Source organism: Sinocyclocheilus rhinocerous, unplaced genomic scaffold, assembly GCF_001515625.1.
Source record: "Sinocyclocheilus rhinocerous isolate Xijiao unplaced genomic scaffold, SAMN03320098_v1.1 scaffold1450, whole genome shotgun sequence".
Lineage (NCBI taxonomy): Eukaryota > Metazoa > Chordata > Actinopteri > Cypriniformes > Cyprinidae > Sinocyclocheilus > Sinocyclocheilus rhinocerous.
Genome location: NW_015666201.1, coordinates 141533 through 161396, shown reverse-complemented (window position 1 = coordinate 161396; position 19864 = coordinate 141533). Strand labels below are relative to the sequence as shown.

Below are 19864 nucleotides of genomic sequence, written 5' to 3'. Positions count from 1 at the left end.
TATATATATATATATATATATACATACAGTATATATATACATACAGTATATATAGTTTCATCTAATCAATAAATAACTACTGCAGAACAAATGAACACTTTAACCACTAACATTTATTTATCATCACTTACATAATCAATGGCAATCTTATGATTACTTTAAGTTGTTAATAATTAGTACAAGTTTAAGGAAATGGCTTTTTAAATTCTGTTTTCAGTACTAATCCTGTTGTCAATTTTTCTGGCATTGCTCTGATACTCTTATTTGTATTCATTTAATTTTTACACATAATCACTACTTAAATGAAGAGTTGTCAGCTTAAGTCCACACTTCTCACTGAATCACGAGAGCATCACATAGACTGTAAAATTTCGAGTCGTGAGCCAAACCCCAAATGCCAAAACATTGTAACTTTAGAAATTTATTTATTTGGATGTACCTCACAGAAATGTATGGTTCTATGTGTCTCCTACCACAGATTTCTTTTGTATATCTCTCCTAACCATTATGAATGGTGACAAGATTCTGTACATTATGATTAGGTTTTGTAAGTATCATAGTACTACATCTTTCTAAAGGAATGAATAGCTATTTAGAACAGTATTCTAAAGTCAATATCATGGTCACAAATAATGACTCAAGTGTTACCAAATCCATCAGAAGGAATTACTATCCAAAACCTTGTTTCTTGTCAGTTCATAGCTGTTAGAATGTTAATATTGCATTACTCATTTGTTCCTGTGTATTCATTAATGATGGAATAGTATTCTAATGTTAAAATACTTGCTCCAAACCCACTGCATAAGTGACAATTGTGTTTGATGACACTAGTGGAGCAGAAATGACACTTAACACGTAACATTGCATGTATATTTTGTTGACTTTTACAAAGAAGCTTAGATTTGAGTGATTCAATTTTTGTTTTAGGAGATGCTGTCTGAGCTCAGCTGCAAAAAACAGAAGAGGAACTTGTATTCAACTTTTGGCTGGTTGAGTCTACACTTTCTTGTATGGTCCATTTGCCTGCTTTGCATAGCTGCCTGCATGCTGGCTGTTTACTACTTACAGCCTTACATTGACCAGGACAGTTCCACGGTAAGGGTCTGGTCATAGTGTTGAATAGACAACAGGAAGGCAACAGGATGCTTAACACTTAAGAAAGCACACCGTTCATGATAGAAAATACCAGTCACATCCTGTTCAGTTCACACACCAGTTATTTTTGCTGCCTCATTACAATGCAAACAGCTTTATTTTCAAAGGTAACTAATTGCTACTCCTTAGGGAATGTAATGCATTATGTTACTTTTGTGTTACTTTTTTAATCTGGGCGGGGCTTACTTGCTTGTTTGTTTTTAATATAAAAAAGTTCTATTTTTGGCAAATGTAAAAAGCCCTTTCACACCAAAAGTGAAATTAATAGAAAAAGTATACAGAGCAGCTCAATCAAGCCTTTCAGTTGTGCTTCCATTCTGGATTGCATAAAGAATAGGACGCAGAAGAAGAAAGTTCAACACTCTTTAGCAATAAAAAAAATAAAAAAACACACAACCAAAACAAAACAAAACAAATGTTATGTTTACCTAAAGTCATTTTTGCTAGTATGGTTGAATTGGATCACCGAACATCAGCAGCAAAGATATTGGTTAATAAAATGGGATTAAATACATAAAGGATATTTGTGTTATTATGATACATTTGTCATATTCTGATACATCATATTGCATTTCACGGTTTTTATTCATTTTGAGGAATACTAAATCTGTTTTTGTGCAAGTGAGATGAGTAAATGCATGTTCAACATTTAGTGAAGCGCTATCATGTTACACAGTGCACACAACGCCTCTGCATTTACTCCTGATTTCTCTCAACAAGATAGGAGAGCTGTCAGTCAATAAATGGGAAAACAGTAACTGGCATTACTTATTTGAAAAAAGTAACTCAAGATATTTTCCTGTAAAATAAAAAGTAATGCATTAATTTACTAGTTACTTGAAAAAGTAATCTGATTACATAACTTGCATCTCCACAACTTACTAGTGATATAGTAGGATAATGTACTTAGTTACACAGGAAGAAGTAAATAAGTTACAAAGGTGTACCTTAATGGCGCTTTTCCACTGCGTGGTACGACTCGGCTCGAACAGACAACGAAACAGCCACTTTTTGGTTGTTAAAAAAGGTGCGCTTGTTCAAAACAGTTGCGTTCGATCCTTCGCTGGCTGTGCTGATTTAAATCTAGCGGTTCTGTTGTGTTTGTGTTGCAAGTTCAGTGACGCAGGTGGTGACAAATCTCTCCGGCCAATCCGTGATCAGCAGAGTTTACACGTCACGTTTTGGTAACGGTACGGTTCACTTGGAACCTCAACCGAGGTGGTACTAAAAAAAGTACCAGGTACTGTACCCAGTGGAAAACCCCCCAAAAGTGAGCCGTACCGTGCCGTACCATGCAGTGGAAAAGCGCCATTAGAAAACCCAACCCAGTGAGAATGTGCATTAGTTAATCAAATTTATTGTAAATTGGTAAATGGTTAATTTGACCAGTTAATTGATAAAGAAAATCTATTTATGACATTATTTTTGACAGCATCCTCATTTTACAGCAGCTTTTAACAGTACTGTAGCTTTGCAGGTAGGTTTCTTGAAGCATCCTGGAGACATTAGCCCCTTTCACACAGTAATACCAGTAAATTGCCGTAAAATTACCAGAACGACTTTACCGGTAAATACAAAAATGCTCTGTTCACACAGGCAACAACGTTCCGTCTTTTTACCGGTAAAGCACCATTCACACATTGGTTTCAAATTACCGCTAAATTCTGTGACATCATTAACCAAATGACCTCTTAACGGCTGCACCTCCCGGTGTTGTGTTTGTAAACATGGAGGGGATAAATGCGGTCAGTGTTTTTGTTGATGTTTTCATTTTTGTATCAAATGTTCACATTCATGCAGCGCTTTTGGCCCAGAGACATCACATTACATGACTGCAAATCAAACCAAAGACTATAGAATACCCAAGATGTGTCACTGAATGGGGAAAAACGCAACACTCAATATGGCCGCTCTATCAAAGGAAGCCCCGCCTTCTGAGCAAAAGAGCCAATCGCTAATCGGTAAAGTCATTGCGTCACTGCAGCTGCCGTTAAAAGTCCCGGTTGCTAACAGTCAGCGTCTGAGACGTGTGCCTAGGACTGCGCATGGGCACTGGCTGGTCTAGCCTGAGAAATAGCTTTTTATAACAACTTTTATGAGACATTTGTTGTCAGATTTCATCGGTGATTTCAAACATGAAATTTTATCATAAGCTTGGTGAACAGTTTTGGAGAATTTGATGTTTCCCCATTCAAAGAGATAGGAGCTGCACTTGCATGGCCAAGAGGCGTTTCAAAGATGGCCGCCGAGTGACATGACTTGCCTTAAAGGGACTTTGATCAAACTACACAGCGCAGAGTAAATGCGTCATCTGCGTCAGAATGTTATGATTGGCCCAGAGCCGTTGAAGTTATGTCAGCGCATTCTGAACTCATATGCGCTCATATCGGTAATCTTCATTCTGCGTTCACACACAGCATCATTCCGGCAATTTACTGGTAATGTTACAACTTCTCATACTGGTAAATTGCCGGAACAAATCTACCAGTATTTTTTTGAAAAGGTCTTGTTCAGACATGATCTCTTAACGGTAATTTACTGGTAATTTTCCAGTAAAGTCTGTATGTGTGAAAGGGGCTATTGTCACAGTTCTTCTGGATTAAGTCTGTCTCAGTTTGTTCTGTTTCTTCATGTCATTCCAGACAGACTGGGTGATGATCAGATCAGATCTCTGTGTGGAACACAAAAATCTCACTGGATTAGTACAATTAATGCCAAAATGAGTGTTTGGAAATGTAAACTGATATTTCCTACTGACACAATAGACTAGAGCAATGGATAGAAATAACTGACTTAAAACCATTTTTTAGCTGGTGAAAATACTAGTGTTCTAATAATTTTAGCCACCACTGTATGTTTTTTCTTCTTTATGGTAATTCTTTATGCATTTCTGTAAATTCTTGTTTCTTTGTCCTTCCTTTAGAACTAAAATACAATACATTATTTGATATATTGTGTGTTTATGTCTTTATATATGTAGGCGAACTCTGTTCAGAAAGCTGTTGATTTGCTGAAACTGCCTTTGGTCGTGTCTTGCATCAGTCATCTACTGCCTGGTTTCTTCGACATGTTATCCAGGGTAGAGCATTACGACTCCCCGAGCACTCCGATTTATGTGTCCATTGTAAGGTCAGGGAAGTTATCAATTTATTTATTTTTCTTCTCATCTGTTCACTTATTTATTCACTTCCTGTCTAATTCTGCTGTGAGCTAAGCTCCGTTTCCTTTCATTGCAGCAGGAAGCAACTTTAACATGCTTCATTTGATTGCCTTTGAATTGATGCTTTAAATATTTTCTGCTCACTAGTGTGACATTTTAATTTAGCATGACTCTTATCTTGAGAAATACCCTAAACCTTCAGAGACATTGTTTGTCTGTTTTAATAGCAAGAAAATTAGCCAACCAAACCATTACATTGCATCATTTAATAAATGTGTGCATATATAACACAAGCAGTTTTTTATTTACTCTTATATTATGCAATTCATACAGACATGGTGATATAATATGATGTCATGTATATAAATATATGAGTTATATACACTCTCATGACTGTGTATCAAGGTCAGTAAGTAGAGTATCTGATAATTTGACTTTTTTATGACATATCAAGATGATGAGATTCTCACATTTCGAATAACCCTTCAAACCCCATATTTATGATATCTGTAAGAAAGTTTGTTACCTAAACAATTTGGTAACACTTTAGTATAGGGACCAATTCTCACTATTAACTTTTTGCTTATTAGCATGCCTATTATTAACATATTGGCTGTTTATTAGTACTTATAAAGCACATATTCTGCATGACCATATTCTACATCCCTAATCCTACCCAATGTCTGAACTTAACAGCTGCCTTACTAACTATTAATAAGCAGCAAATTAGGAGATTTTTGTGGCAATGGTTTGTTAATAGCGAGAATTGGATCTTAAAATAAAGTGTGACCAAAAAGTTATTCAAATTGATAATTTAAGAGCATGAATACAGAGATTACATGTAAAAGATTCTTTTCGCATGCATTTGAAATTAGATTTCTAAAAAATGCTTTTTTTTTTAAATCATTTTGCACATTCTTGTTGCATGACCATATTCTACATCCCTAATCCTACCCAATGTCTGAACTTAACAGCTGCCTTACTAACTATTAATAAGCAGCAAATTAGGAGATTTTTGTGGCAATGGTTTGTTAATAGCGAGAATTGGATCTTAAAATAAAGTGTGACCAAAAAGTTATTCAAATTGATAATTTAAGAGCATGAATACAGAGATTACATGTAAAAGATTCTTTTCGCATGCATTTGAAATTAGATTTCTAAAAAATGCTTTTTTAAAAAAATCATTTTGCACATTCTTGTTTTCCATTTAAATATATATCACTAATAACAAATAACATATCTGTGCATTTCCTAGTTTTAGTTTAGAAATACCCATGCATTTCCAGTTAAGTTTGTTGTAACATAAGACTGTTTGTTATAAATAGAATCAAATTTCCAAGTCACTGAGTGCTCATCAAAGACATTTCAGTTTCTTCTTTCACAGGAACCTGTTGTTGAAGGGTTGCATTTTTAGTGTATTGTGTTACTACTGGCTCAAGAAAATTTCTGGCGGGAAGAATGGACAAAATACACAGCAGGTGACCAAAAACATGAAACCTGACCTTTTTTATTAAAAAATGCATAGACAGTATGTTATTACATTGACACAATAATAACAAAACAATATTAAGCACCCAGTCCTTACAGGTTGTTGATTGGTTGTATGAGAACATTAGAACTTAATTACAAATAATTAAAAAATACTCTAAAAAGAAATATCGTCTATATGAGTTTATGAGTTGAATATGAAATGAGGCAGGCTTGTTTTTATTTGTGCTTACTTGCAGTGCTGGGAGACATTGGTTGGTCAAGAGCTTTACCGTTTGGTTTTAATGGATCTGCTATTTGCGATGTCGTACATCGTCTTGGCAGAGTTTCTGTGGGGGTAAGTTCTCACATTTCCATATGATAGCAGTGATGTTTAGGAGGGATGTGTTGACTCGTTCTGCCCCTTCAGGCTGTGTATTAGAAACGTCACATTAAGAAGAAGGAAACTAGAGTTTGACATCGCACGAGATGTTCTGGAGCTCATCTACGGTCAAACACTTGTGTGGTATTGTCATCTCCTCCACATGAAGATACATTACATTGTGTTCTGACAGCTTGTCACTAACAGTATTTTCCGTTTCTCTTCATAGGTTTGGTGTTCTGTTTTCACCACTGTTGCCTGCAGTTCAAATTGGGAAACTGTTTCTACTGTTCTACTTCAAAAAGGTCAAGATCTTCGTAGTCCTTTTAGGCTTCATTGGGTGGAAGGTGCATGGAGGATAGAAGATCGAGTTTAATGCTTTAAATGTAAAAGTGTAGTTCCCCCAGAAATGAAAGTCTGTCATCATTTACTTACCATCATGCTGTTCTTAGAGCACAAAAAGGAGAAGATATTTGCTGAATGTATGTGCTTAGGATAGTGAATTGGAATTCTGGAATACTGCCAAGCACCAAAAAGACTAAAAGTGGATTATGTATTTCAGGTTTTGTGAAGAGATACAAGAGCTTTGTGAGAAGCAACTGAAAAATTAAGTTATTTACTCGCATCAAATTTTTCAAACTTGTCATGTCATAATCGTTCACATGACATTCAAGAATCAATGGCATCAATGACATTAAACCTGGTGCAACACATTTAAAGGTAGTTTACTACTATTATTTAATTAGACACAAGAATGATTGAGCTTTGAGAACACCAGTGGATGGGGACATTATGTGAATGACAACCTTCATTTTAATCTGTTCCTCACACAAAGCTATTGTATGGCTCCGAAGACTTGTAATATAGCAAGTTATATGAGCTTCCTTTATAGTGTTTTTTTTAAACTTTGAGAAAAAAAAAGATGCAAAAAAACCTTTACCTTAAGAGGTACCGCATTGACTATTTTGTACCGTATCTACCCTTAAATGGTTCATAGTACACTGTAAAATCCAATAGTTTACCTTACTTAGATTTAGTTAGTTATCTTTACTTAGTTGTTATACTTACTAGGTTTTATTAAGTTACAGCTACTTTCAAGGCAAATAAAACAATTTACTTACTGTTTTGAGTGACACTTACTTAAAATATTCAAGTAGCCTCAAAGGAACCAATGACATTAATAAAGCAGTGAGAGGCAGCCGTGCACTAATATATTGCTAATGTGCAACATAACAACAGAAGAAGAAGAAAAGAAAGAGTCTTAATAGACTTTTCACCCATTTCTTCCATGTCTGCAGTCATCTTTCACTGGTTGCATTCACTCGTTTCCCAAACACTTTGAACTTGGTTTACGTTACTATAATTTCCTTCCTATTAATGCAGCAATGCATCATGAAGTCAGAGTTATTTGATTTCAAAAGAAGAAAAGTAATAAATAGGTTGTTTTTAGAAGGTGACTTATCTTTGTTTTTTCAAGGCAATCGGTTTGCATGCTTTTTTTAAGTAAGCCCAACTAATTAGATTTTACAGTGTAGTACCTTAAGGGTACATATTACTATATTACAACTTTAGTGTACTAATATGCACCTTTTGGGGTGGATAAGGTACAAGGTTGTCCATCCAAGGGTGATCTGGGAGAGTATAACTTTCCTTAACCTTTCATCATCCAGTTTGGAAGTATGAAACAGAAAATAATACAGGGTAAAAAAGAAAACAATACAGGGTTGTAATGACATGATGTCAGAAGTTTCACAAATGAGAAATGTTCCTTTTGCTGCAATGTACTGTAGACAAAGACATTGTGTCTTTAACTGTATAATAATTCATTTCAGATGTTAATTTATATTATCCAGGGTCAATTACCTACATATGTTTGTCACCCCCTTTACAGACGAGTTTGATGATGAACTTTCAACCACCCAGGAAACACTGGAGGGCCACTCAGATGAGCACATTCTTCATTAAACTCCTGTTTTTCCCCTCCTTCACTGGGGCCCTTGCATGTGTCATTTATACAATGTGGAGGTTTGTCTCTTCATATACATTCACATTCTCCAGAATACTGCCGACGGAGGACCAAATCTGGCAAAATCAGAAATAAATAATGTATTAACACACACCCCAGAGCTTCCTCTCTACAAGGTGGTCTATAATACTAGTTAAAAAAAAGTCAATTTGATGGGATAGTTAAAGAGATAGCTGTCTCAAAAATAATTCTCATATTGTTCCAAATTTTTATTTTTTTTGAGTGGAACACAAAACATGTTTCAGCAGGTGGTCCTCCATAGGAAATTTCACATGCACACACACTCATTGTTTGTCTTGACAAAGCAAATTATGTAAATGATGTAAAGTCATTAAAGTGCAAGTGTGTTTTTTTAGGGTCGAGCCCTCATCAGATTGTGGGCCCTTCAGTAACCTCCGCAGCATGCTTCTCTTAGGCAAGAAGTGGATCAGTGGCCTGGGCAAGTCGAATCCCAGTATGTTGTGGCTCAGCTGGGCTTATAATAACTTGGTGGACAACCCTTTGTTCCTCTTCATCACTGCAGGCCTGTTCCTGTGAGTACTCCTCGCTCATGGGAATGTTGGGTGCAGTATGGATATGGGTCATTTTAACAGTCATCTCTGTCTTTTTCCAGCGCCATTATATACATTCACATGCAAGTTTTGGATGGCCAAAAGATGATCATTGCTAGGTTACAAGAGCAAATAGACAATGTGAGTATTGTGAGCCTTGTGGAAAAGTACGCTACCATATTTACAAAGAATGTACTTAAGTGTGAACTTAAAGCGATAGTTCACCCAAAAATGACAATTACCCCATGATTTACTCACCCTCGTATATGACTTTCCTCTTTCAGACGAATGCAATCGGAGGTATATTAAAAAAATGTCTTGGCTCCTCCAAGCTTTATAATAGCAGTGAATGGTGGTTGACATTTTGAAACCCAAAAAGCGCATCCATCCATCATAAAAACTACTCCACACGGCTCCGGGGAGTTAATATAGGCTCCCTGAAGCGAAGTGATGCATTTGTGTTAGAAAAATATCCATAATATATACAAATTTATAAACTCTATAATATCTAGCTTCCACTAACTGTCGTATGCGCGTTCACGAGAGAGTGGCGTTCCAGCAAATGACGTAGAATGTAGGCATAGCGAAAATATTGTTTTGCCCATATAATAAACATAATGAGGTTGATTAAGCAAGAATAGCATCCCAACTAGATTTTACATTTCTGCAGAAAAAGCGACAGACACACACACACACACACCAACCTACCCACATATGTGGTTCATGGGGACTCTCCATAGGCGTAATGGTTTTTATTCTGAGCATATCCAATTTTCTATCCCCTATCGGAAAACCTTTGGCAGTTTTTGAATTTCAAAAAACACTTTTTAGTATGTTTTTAAGTCATTTGGTTTACGAGAACACACTCTTCTCAACGAGTCGTGTGATTTGAGGTGTCACACATGGTTTGGGATCATTAATGCCTTCATAAGCATGACAAATTACAGTATCTGGTTTTGACAGCCTGTTGATTTCTTGGTATAATCTCATCTGGCTTCTTAGGAGGGTGAAGATAAGAAGTTCCTTATAGCTAAACTGCAGGCCCTCAATGAGGCAGGTGCTCAGCAGTAAGGTGAGCTTTCAGTCTGTCATTTTAACTAGAAATACTCACTTTACTTTCTTTTGTGCATTCAGGATGTTTGATGTTCAGATAAATTAATGTTTGACAGATGAAGACAAATTCCACACCTTTCAACTTGCAGTGGTTGATTTCCTTCTTGTGAACAGGGCTGTGTTTCCACCTGCTGATTACTTGTTTTATCCAGGAAGGCTGAATTCTACAGAAATGAATTTGGAAGAATGCATTGTGGTAACCCCTTCAAAAATCATACCTGAGAAACCGGTTCATCTTATATAGAACTCGGACAACAGCTGCTTTTTTTTTGGAGACAAATGACACTGATATTTAGTAGTGTTATTGTCCATTTAGTCATATAACATTTTTTGAAATGTAAATGAAAAGGTTTATTTTTGCTTATGGAAACGTTTTTGTCTGTCAGTTCTTTGTGGAACTGCTAAAAAGCTGTATTTTTGTATGCTTGAGGATGTGATGATAATTTTAAATATTTAGAGAAGAGTTGTATAGTGCAGTTGTACAGTGTTTCTTGCGACATGTTAATGATGAGATTGACTTCAGTTTATCTATCTGCTGTGGTTTGATCATTTGAAATCAATCGATAAATGCAACATATCTGTTACATGCATGCTCTGTGTGGTTTGACCTAGTTTTTCCCAGTCTGCTTAATTAGTCATTCAGTTCACCTGTTGTCTGATTATCTCATTAGTTTCCCTTTGTTTGGTTCCTGCTTATAAACCCTATGTTCTCCTTCAGTATTTGTCCGTTCTCGTCTACACTTTGTGAGTCTCCTGTTGTGTTCCTGTGGAGTTATCTATTAAAGACTGTTATTGTTAATTCTCCTTTGTCGAGCACTTTACTCACAACAACCAATCGTGACAATCTGTAAATGGCAATTATTTGTGAATAACTGCTGTTATTTTTAATTGCTATTCTTTATCACACACAACTCTGTGAAATACCTGTCTGATTTGTCAAATGCAGCATTACATGATCATATTTTTTTTAATACTGTATAATCTTTCCACAGTGCTAATGTCTTTTGAATGATTGTTAAATCAATTTTGTGATAGAGGTCAGCTGACTGAACATAACTCCGTATTTTTATTGGTGTAGGGCTATTTCCATTGGACAAAGACTGCTAAGGTCCTTTAATAGGACATTGTAATGTACAATATGTGAGGCTACAGATTTTATCTGAACCTGTCAGACTGAAATCTGAAGATTTGTGGTCACATGCTGCTGACCAGAGCTCAGAATCCCATGACGTTCTGCATTCTTTGGGAGGAGTTTCTTTTATCTGTCTGACATCCTCCTTATAAAGGAGCTGTAAGGAGCTACTTTGGCTCATTTGGCTCCCGACATCACATCACATCAACTGCACAGTCATTCAGTCACCTGAAGAAGGTATGTGCACTGCAGTGTGTTTCTTTTCCTCTTGTAGTTTAGCCTTTTTTTTTTATTTTTATTTTTTTACATTTTCTACATCTGTTAATCATTAAATGAACTGTTTAATTCTGTTGGTTTTGTATAATTGCTTGTCTTATGGTTCTTTGTAATCCTAGAATGGCTGGTCCAGTCATTGTATATTCTACTCATTCTGTATAGGCCCTGTAAAAATGATAATTGTTATTATAAAATGAAATTATTTCAGTCTTTATACTTTAAAATTACACATTTAATTCAATGTGTATCTTGTCTCTTTGTAATTGTTTGTGAAATTTACTAGTGAAAATTGTTTCAAAGTAAATCCTGCCATTTATTTTTTTTTCAATGTAGAGTTTATTCAACAATGGAGTCCTCACGACGTTTATACATCCACATACCAGATGAATATGAAGAATTTCAAATATCTGGTGAATGGGTAAGCTGACTAATTGTTGCACTGTTACAATGTCGGAAATTAACTTTCCTGCCATGCAGGAATTGATTTTTCAGGGTCATTTAATACCAAATACATAAATATTATTAATTGTTTCTAATAAATTCTTAATTCGAATGGCTGTTAGTTATAAAATTAAATCAACAGAAGAAAACTGGGTATAAATATTCCATCATAATAGAATAAAACAAAACATATCACAGCTTGAATGTGCAAAATGACTGACAGGTAGAAAGAGGCTCAAAGTCATCGGATTGGCTTATCAAAGAAACAAACCACAATCCCATTTGTTTTGCAGTTGCCAGAAGCTTTAGACAGGTTTGATCATTTAGGACAGCAAAATCAGTGCTGCTTGTCAGGAAATATTATCTGAGTGCCATTTCACAAACAGTCACTTACAGCGCCTTTAATTGCCACTGGCTTTCAATCTGTTTTAGGCACAGACCGAGTTTGAGGTTTTGCCTGAGACGCTGCTATAGGCTCCAGAATCCCTGTGACGCCAGACATACCACACGAGATTTGGAGAATGAATGGATGGATATGATTTGTATGTGATTTGATTTATGTCTTGTCTACCTTTCTTAGGACCATGGGATTGTTGTTAGAGATTTGAATCCATATTTGACAGACCGTGAGCTTCACAACTACTTTGAAAAATTTGGGACAATTACAGAATGTGTAGTAAGTACTTTTATAATTGAAAGCTTTTAACAGGGCAGATATATGTTATATGGAATGTTAATGCTGAGTCTAAATCAACTTCTATCTCATTTAAGTAGTTGGTGGGATGATTTATGTTGCTTTAGTAAAACAGACCAAATTTATTGTCCTGCTTTTAACCTTCTTTTTAGCAAATTTTAAAGTAGTTGAGTTAAAAAAAAAAAAACATCTCAGTATGTTAGGTCAAACATTTAACCCAGTCAACCTAGCGCTGAGTTTGTCCATTTTTGACCCAGTGCTGGGTTGCCAAAATGACTCACATTGGGTTGTTTTCAACCCAAAATTTTATAGTGTACTTAGATGACTTCATATTTGTGATGATCTTTACTGTTAACTTTTACTCCTCTTGTAATTTGAGAACTTTTCTCAATGAACAGTTTACAATTGACAAGTCATCAGGATGGCCAAAGGGTGTGGGCTTTGTGAGATACTCATCTGCAGAGGAGGCTAAAGCAGCAGAAGAAGCTGGGCCACACTGCCTTGGAGGTTTTCACTTATGGATCAACAAAGTTGTTACACCAAAAGTGAGTCAATCTGTTGTTTGTAGCAAGAAGGCCTATAATTCCTGTTTAAAAGACCAGCTTAGACTTCCATGCTGGTATGGATTGGCTCATGCTGGTTTGGTGCGGCTCATGAAGGTGACCCAGCATAGTCATGTCCTTCACCAGAAAAATGGTCCTTCTGATTAATCTGTGGTGTGTTTTCCAAGAGCAGCTATGGTTGCGTGTTTTGTCTTTACCAATAGAGTCCAATGGAACTTAGTTGGCTAACGATGCTTTGGGGAAACACACCCCAGGTTGACCAAAGGAAGCTTGTGATTGACTGAAGGTGTGGTCACATTTACTGTTGCTCTGCGAAATTTTGCGTGCGAGTTTTGCTCATATTCGGGTTGGTCACATGAATTCGCTGTTAAACCTGTTTGTTTTTAAAGTGGCTTATGTGTGAGCTGTGTTTTTTACATCTCTACACTATTGAGAAGAGACAGTGGACCTTTCATTGCATGCAAAAGTTCGCTGCAACTTCGCTAATGTGATCGCACCCTACAAGGCCTGGTAGGGACACCAGCATCCCATGTCAAGGACCAGCATCCAAAACACAACATACACTGATGACTAACAGGGCTTGTCTTTTCAACAGGATTCCTCTAGAAATCTATTCAATAACATCCATTTATTTTGATATGGCAGTTGCTCGGTTTGGGACTTTTGTGTAAATTCTTGTACTACAGACCTCATTTTATGCTTTGGAATGGAGCAGCACACCATGAACCCAGTTACATATGCCTCTCTCTCTCTCTCTCTCTCTCTCTCTCCCTCTCTCTCTTTTAGATGGCTGCCCAGAACAGATTTGACAATCAGTTAAATAGTCTTCCATGCCAATCCTTTCAAACAGACCTGTGCGTGAATTAGAAGTGGGATATAGGAGCACCGACAGTTACTGGCTGGAATGATTTACACTAAACCTCATCCTACCACAATGTGAACTAAAATGTTTTTGCATGATAATCCAGTGTATATGGTTACATTTTCTACCTAGCATTAAAACCCTGTTTGTTCTAATGTAACATTAAAACCTTGATTGATTTAATGTCTGTATCCTGTAAATGATCACTTTTATGTGTATACCTGAAATGTTGAATACATTTATTCTCCGAGCAGCTCTTATTGATGTTTATTGAAAGTTTTGTTTTTCTTAAGGATTATCTTCAGCTTTTACAACAGAGAGCTTAAGTAGACTTTTTAGGCTCAACTAATCTGAATTGACTTTACAGCTAGATTCAGCAGTCTAATAATGAGAATGCTTGGGGAATAATAACAATTTTGAGTCAAAATTATTATTATTACTTTAATATGGAGTGTTCCTGTGGAAAATATCCTTTATTTTTATGTTTATTTACTCTGAATTGTTTACACTTTATTTTAAGGTCAAATTCCCGCTATTAACAAACCATTAACTATGACTTTTGTTTCAGTAAACTCCTAATTGGCTGCTTATTAATGGTCAGTAAGGTAGGCTAGTTGTTAAGTTTAGGTATTGGGTAGGATTAGGGATGTAGAATATGGTCATGCAGAATATGTACTTTATAAGTACTAATAAACAGCCAATATGCTAATAATAGGCATGCTAATAAGCAACTAGTTAATATTGAGAATTGGTCCCTATTACCTCTGAATTTGTAAACATTAAAATTAGAAATACTGTAGGAATAGACTACTCAAATTAGTTATTGCATAACTAAACTCGTTATTCTGCACATTGACATCAGTCAATAATATCTTTAAACTAAAATACCATGCTATTTGTTCGCATTCAAACTACGTGAAATCAGCAGGCTATCTACCATGATTACAAACTGTTTTCAATTTGTTCTCAAGAAAGCTTATATGTGGACCAAGGAGCTCTAAAATATAGACAATAAAAGATGTCAACATTCTAAGCTTAAATAACATTAACATATTTTGGCGATTAAAAGTACGCGAAATTTTCCATCAAAAATTTATTCTCCATAAACGCTTAAAGGGGTCATATGATGCGATTTCAAGTTTTCCTTTCTCTTTGGAGTGTTACAAGCTGATTGTGCATAGATAAGATCCCTGAAGTTGCAAAGACTAAAGTCTCAAAACCAAAGAGATATTCTTTATCAAAGTTAAGACTCTGCCACGCCCCCCTAAAACGGCTCATTCTAACACGCCCCCACATATCTACCACACTATATGGAAATATTTGCATAATGCCACCCAAATGTTCACGCACAGAAAGAAGGCGTGGTTTCAGTAACCACAGTTAGTGTTGAAGCAGCATGTCAGGGAGACGCTGTGTGTTTAAGTGCGAAAGCAAAAGCACTTTATTTGGATCACTTACAACAGAACAGCAATGCATTTTATAGACGACCGTTTCGTGAACCTAGGAGAGGAGGTAATTCTGACTTTGCTATGACAATCTGGCGCTTCTGAATCAGCTACTGTTTTGTTATTAGTTTAAGTATTTGCTATTGACTGTTCAAATGCGGAGTTTTACGCATCGTGTGTGTGTGTGTGTGCATGTGTGTGCGAGCGAGCGAGACAGAGAGAGAGAGCGAGACACATCACAGTGGAGTCAGCTGTCTTAACCGTGGCTTGTGTACTGCAAACACATACCAGCTTCATCACTGTGTCTGTCACGCGACTCTGTTCCCCTTTCGGGCTCTGTCTTTACATTTATTTTGAAAGATGAAGCTCGCGATTATGGTAAGAGGCGTTACATTTCCGACGAGTGCTTGCGGTGTTCGGCCAATCACAATGCACTGGGTCAGCTGGCCAATCAGAGCAGACTGCGCTTGTCGGAAGGAGGGAAGGAGGGGGCTTTGTAGAAAACGAAGCGTTTGAGAGAGGCGGGGCATAGAGGACCTACAATAATGTACAGTATTTGAAAAATAATGTGTTTTTTGAACATTAAAGCATGTCAACATATTCTGTTACACCAAATACACAAAATAATGATCTTTAAAAAAGCATCATATGACCCCTTTAACAGCCATTCGTGTTGTCGTTGTGTATTAGTGCGCTAGAGGGCAGCAGCAGCCGTCTGTCCGATATGCCATTCAGCAAACGAAGAAGCCGATTCTTTTAGTACTGGAGCCCAGCGTGTCAGAATGGCGAACGCGGGAAATGAAGTCTTGTTTAAAAAGGTATAATTCAATACGTTTAACTGTTTACGTTTTCAACTCTTTAACAAGCAGTTCGTAATAAGATATCAAGTTGAACGTATTAGGAGGATCATTAGCGTTTTCATGATACGACGGCGTTACATCATTCCCATTTTTAAATATTAACCTTCTTATGTTTTTAAGGAAACTGTTGCCAAACTTTTGACACGCTTTTTCAAGGAGGACAAAACCAAAGGTGAGAGTTATTTTTGGGAAATAGTCAACCACACACAGGGTTCACAATATTATATTTGCTTCACTTGTCAATGTGTGGTTGAGAGAGGGAGAGGGAGGGGCGTTATTGCTCAAAGAAATTGTTGTGCATTTAAATGTTCTTTAGTCGTAAGTTTCTTGCTTACCTGTCAATTTCAAAACACACCATGATCTTGTTCTTCATGTACAGTATGTGGAAAATGTTTTTGTTTTTTTTACCTGAAACCGCATAAACACATTTCATTACACCAAATAATGTTCTTTTTAGCAACATCATATGACCCCTTTACTATCCTAATGATTTTTGGCATAAAAAAAAAAAATCTATAATTTTGACCCATACATTGTATTGTTGGCTATTGCTACAACTATACCCGTGCTACTTAAGACTGGTTTTGTGGTCCAGGGTCACAAATGATCTCAGATATTGTTTGTGGGTCCTTTTTTGGTAATTTGCCCTTTTGAGTCCCTTGACATTTGAACACCCAATGCATGGTGCATTCATATCATTTCAGAAAGATTGCATTTACAAGTTGAACACAGTTGAATTGGGGAAACTCAGAATTTTGGAAGCCCAGAGTTTCCAAGTTGGGGATGGTAAATTTGTTAAAATTAATTAAATGATTAATATTTTTTTTTCATTCACAATAAACCTTTCCAAGCTGCATGTATGCGATAGAATATGCAACAATTTAATTTACAGCACCTTTATAAATTTAATAAAAACATTACAAAATAGAAATACAGATGCATATTCTTTATTCATCTTTAGCTTTTCCGTTCACTTTAACTCAACTGAGTTTGGTTCATTTAAAGTGTCTTATTATACCACCCTTACAATATCGATCAGTACATGTGGTTTTGCATACATGTGTGAGGGTACGGATAAAGACAGAAACACAATTAAGAAAAAATGGTCAGCGAGATCAGGCAGCTGAACAGCATTCAGTTTTGAAGTTTTTCTTCCACAGTCAGCAGTGATGCTGTCATACTTGTAGCAGAGATGTTGAAAGTATTTGTTGAAGGTAAGGCAAACTTTACATATGTAGTCATTTTGTACTTTGTTACAGTACAGTGTAATATAATTTCCTTCAGTATTATTATGACAATTGTCTGTATGCTACAGAGGCGACACGCAGAGCCGTAAAACAGGCCGACAGTGAGGACTGTGACACTGTTGATATTGAACACTTTGAAAAGATTCTGCCACAACTGGTGAGTTTTATGTTTATGCATGTGCTTGATGTATCTGTGTTTTTTTTTTTTTGTGAGTTTTATTATTTTGATTACAAATAATTTATGGTCATGTTATTTGGCCCTCTGCTAAGAATTAATCTACTCAAATTGAATTTTTATATATTTATAAACATTTATATATTTATATTTCTAGAAACATTTACATATTAAATTATAGATTTTTTTTTTCCAAAGAAAAAGGATTTTGAAATGTTACACAATTCTGTGCTCTTTTGTCAGTTGTTTCTGTGCTTTTAATAAATCGTAAAATATTAGTTATTTTTCCGTCTCATTTTGTGTATTTTCTGTTCCATAGTGAAACTAATTTCTCACAGTGTATTAATATGAAATTTCCTTTGCAGCTTCTTGATTTTTAATTTTGCTGAGGAGCCAGCAGATGGCAACATAACCTAGTTCTGCTGAACATGAACATCCTGGACTTCACTTTGAATATTCGCACATGCTTCAATCTTTAGACTTTGTATTAAAATGTATTAGATGTATGACTGATTTAATAAAAAACTGTTATTTTATCAACAGTTATTTTACATGTCATTCAATTCTCATCAGGTTCTCTTAAACTTTCATATTGTTTAGCGTTTTAACAATGCGCCGCCAGCAGTTTTCTGTGACGATGGGCCGATTGGAATGCCTGCTGGGTAACAGTGCTGTTATTGCCTCCTGGTAAAGAGGTCTCGAGTCTCACCCCGTGGCTCTGTAGGCCACCTGTGCTCTGCTCAGCGGCAGGTGCTTCCAGCATGCTTTGCCCCGCTCCCCCATCAAAGCCTCTTGAAGCAGTTGGAATTGATTAAAGTAATAAGGGAGGCAGCAAAGACCCTTAGATGATGACAAGTGGCAGGAAAAAGAAGCACCCCCCTCCGGTCACTTTGAAGTTTCCCCCCTTCCCCTCGCTGTCCTGCAATGTGGTATAGTTGAAGGTGTCACGGAGGTGAGAGGGCACAGGGCGGAATGTGTGTGTGAGTCTCTGTGCGAGTGTGTGCGCGGAGAGAGTGTCAGCTTGTTAAAATTATTGCGACCACACGCATAGTAGTTCAGTTTTAGTGGAAGCATAACAAAACAAATTGGAACCAAAGAACATGACACAGGAAAAGAGGGGTGTAATTTTGAGTGTAAATAAACAAGACGTTGAGTCGCTCAAGGGGGCTCCCGGTCTTTCATCAAGGCAGAGAGAAAGCTTTTTGCTCTGATAATTGCACTCTTGGAGCTAGTCGAACCTGCCGCCAGTGAGTTTCCAGTTGTGATGTTAAGGGCTTTGCTTGAATGGGTTTGTTATTAGATAAGCAAAGCAAAAGGAAAGATCAACATGTTGTATTTTGTTAGATCATGTAGTTAAGGGCAATAGCAAAACATATTGCTTGTATGTTTGAAACAAAAGCTTATTTGCTTAATTTTTTTTTCAGGTCTGGAAAGTTAATTTAACCCTAGGAATTGCTGTTGTGTGTGTAATGTTCAGCTTTAAATAGTTCATAGGACATTGCAGTAACACTTTGCTTAAAGTCTATATGTATAATGCATTATAAAGGTATTCATAATGTGTGTTGTAATGCATTATATATTTACATAAAAAAATTTAACCAAAGTTAAAAGGCATAACATTTGAAGGTTTGTTTGTCTTGTGTTTTAATGCATTATAATTTTTTTTTACGTATAACAATGAATAAATTATAATGTGTTATAACTGTGGTTACAATTATTCATGAGATTATATAATGCATTACAAGGCATAAGTAACACATTAAAACTTTTTTAAATGCATTATATAAAGGCTTTAAGCAAAGTGTTACAGAAATCCAAATTTCATTTATCCATATGAAAATCATGGATGTCTGGTCAAAATGTGGGTGTCCTGTTCAATATTATTGTAATTTTTATTGAACATAAAAAATCATACACCTTTGAAGTTCACTGCAAACTTTGTAATTAAACTTTACTAGGCAAATAATGAATGCTTTGTGTCCACTGTAATTTCTTCTTTTTTAAAGCTGTTTTTGCATAGGAATTCATTTTCGTTTAAAAGCATTTCTACCTTCATAATCACCCATATTGTATTATCTGTTTTACGTTTATTCCAGTGAACATAGAAGATTTTGATCTTTTTTCTGTCTTTTGAGAAGGTTTGTCCAGCCTTTTTAGAAAGAAGCAGTTTTTACCCGATGCAAAATCCTTAGGTTGGAAACCATTAAAGGGGACCATCAGTATATATTTGGCATATTTACCATTTGTGAAAAGTCAATTTAATAGCAAAACATCTTTGTTTAATTACTTTGGGTGGTTCTGTCTTTCAAGAACAG

The 19864-nt window shown here is 36.1% G+C and overlaps 3 protein-coding genes across 3 annotated transcripts in view; all 3 read left to right on the top strand.

Annotated features, from left to right (window-relative positions):
- The window catches only part of LOC107732140 (transmembrane channel-like protein 6), a 15417-nt gene extending 6690 nt beyond the window's left edge, over positions 1 to 8727 (top strand). Inside the window, exons 10-17 of the mRNA XM_016543408.1 lie at positions 928 to 1095; positions 4136 to 4284; positions 5700 to 5793; positions 6043 to 6140; positions 6213 to 6308; positions 6394 to 6469; positions 8056 to 8189; positions 8547 to 8727. Coding sequence (XP_016398894.1) covers positions 928 to 1095; positions 4136 to 4284; positions 5700 to 5793; positions 6043 to 6140; positions 6213 to 6308; positions 6394 to 6469; positions 8056 to 8189; positions 8547 to 8727 — 996 coding nt within the window. The remainder of the gene's footprint in view (positions 1 to 927; positions 1096 to 4135; positions 4285 to 5699; positions 5794 to 6042; positions 6141 to 6212; positions 6309 to 6393; positions 6470 to 8055; positions 8190 to 8546) is intronic.
- Positions 8728 to 11117: 2390 nt separating this feature from the next.
- Positions 11118 to 13881, top strand: LOC107732152 (heterogeneous nuclear ribonucleoprotein A1). Its single transcript, XM_016543422.1, has 5 exons — positions 11118 to 11223; positions 11596 to 11680; positions 12284 to 12379; positions 12796 to 12942; positions 13747 to 13881. The coding sequence occupies exons 2-5, from the start codon at positions 11609 to 11611 to the stop codon at positions 13825 to 13827; spliced, it is 396 nt and encodes a 131-aa protein (XP_016398908.1). The 5' UTR covers positions 11118 to 11223; positions 11596 to 11608; the 3' UTR covers positions 13828 to 13881.
- A 2067-nt stretch (positions 13882 to 15948) lies between these two features.
- On the top strand, positions 15949 to 18007 carry LOC107732147 (centromere protein X-like). Its single transcript, XM_016543417.1, has 5 exons — positions 15949 to 16085; positions 16248 to 16299; positions 17288 to 17341; positions 17443 to 17531; positions 17915 to 18007. The coding sequence occupies exons 1-5, from the start codon at positions 16050 to 16052 to the stop codon at positions 17927 to 17929; spliced, it is 246 nt and encodes an 81-aa protein (XP_016398903.1). The 5' UTR covers positions 15949 to 16049; the 3' UTR covers positions 17930 to 18007.
- The last annotated feature ends 1857 nt before the right edge of the window (positions 18008 to 19864 follow it).

Bases quoted from the DNA above. Each gene is read 5' to 3' on its own strand.
- LOC107732152 (XM_016543422.1), top strand. From the start codon at position 11,609: ATGGAGTCCTCACGACGTTTATACATCCACATACCAGATGAATATGAA. The intron at 12,380-12,795 runs GTAAGTACTTTT...CTCAATGAACAG, and splicing joins GGACAATTACAGAATGTGTA to TTTACAATTGACAAGTCATC. The intron at 12,943-13,746 runs GTGAGTCAATCT...TCTCTCTTTTAG, and splicing joins ACAAAGTTGTTACACCAAAA to ATGGCTGCCCAGAACAGATT.
- LOC107732147 (XM_016543417.1), top strand. From the start codon at position 16,050: ATGGCGAACGCGGGAAATGAAGTCTTGTTTAAAAAG. The intron at 16,300-17,287 runs GTGAGAGTTATT...TTTCTTCCACAG, and splicing joins CAAGGAGGACAAAACCAAAG to TCAGCAGTGATGCTGTCATA. The intron at 17,342-17,442 runs GTAAGGCAAACT...TGTATGCTACAG, and splicing joins GTTGAAAGTATTTGTTGAAG to AGGCGACACGCAGAGCCGTA.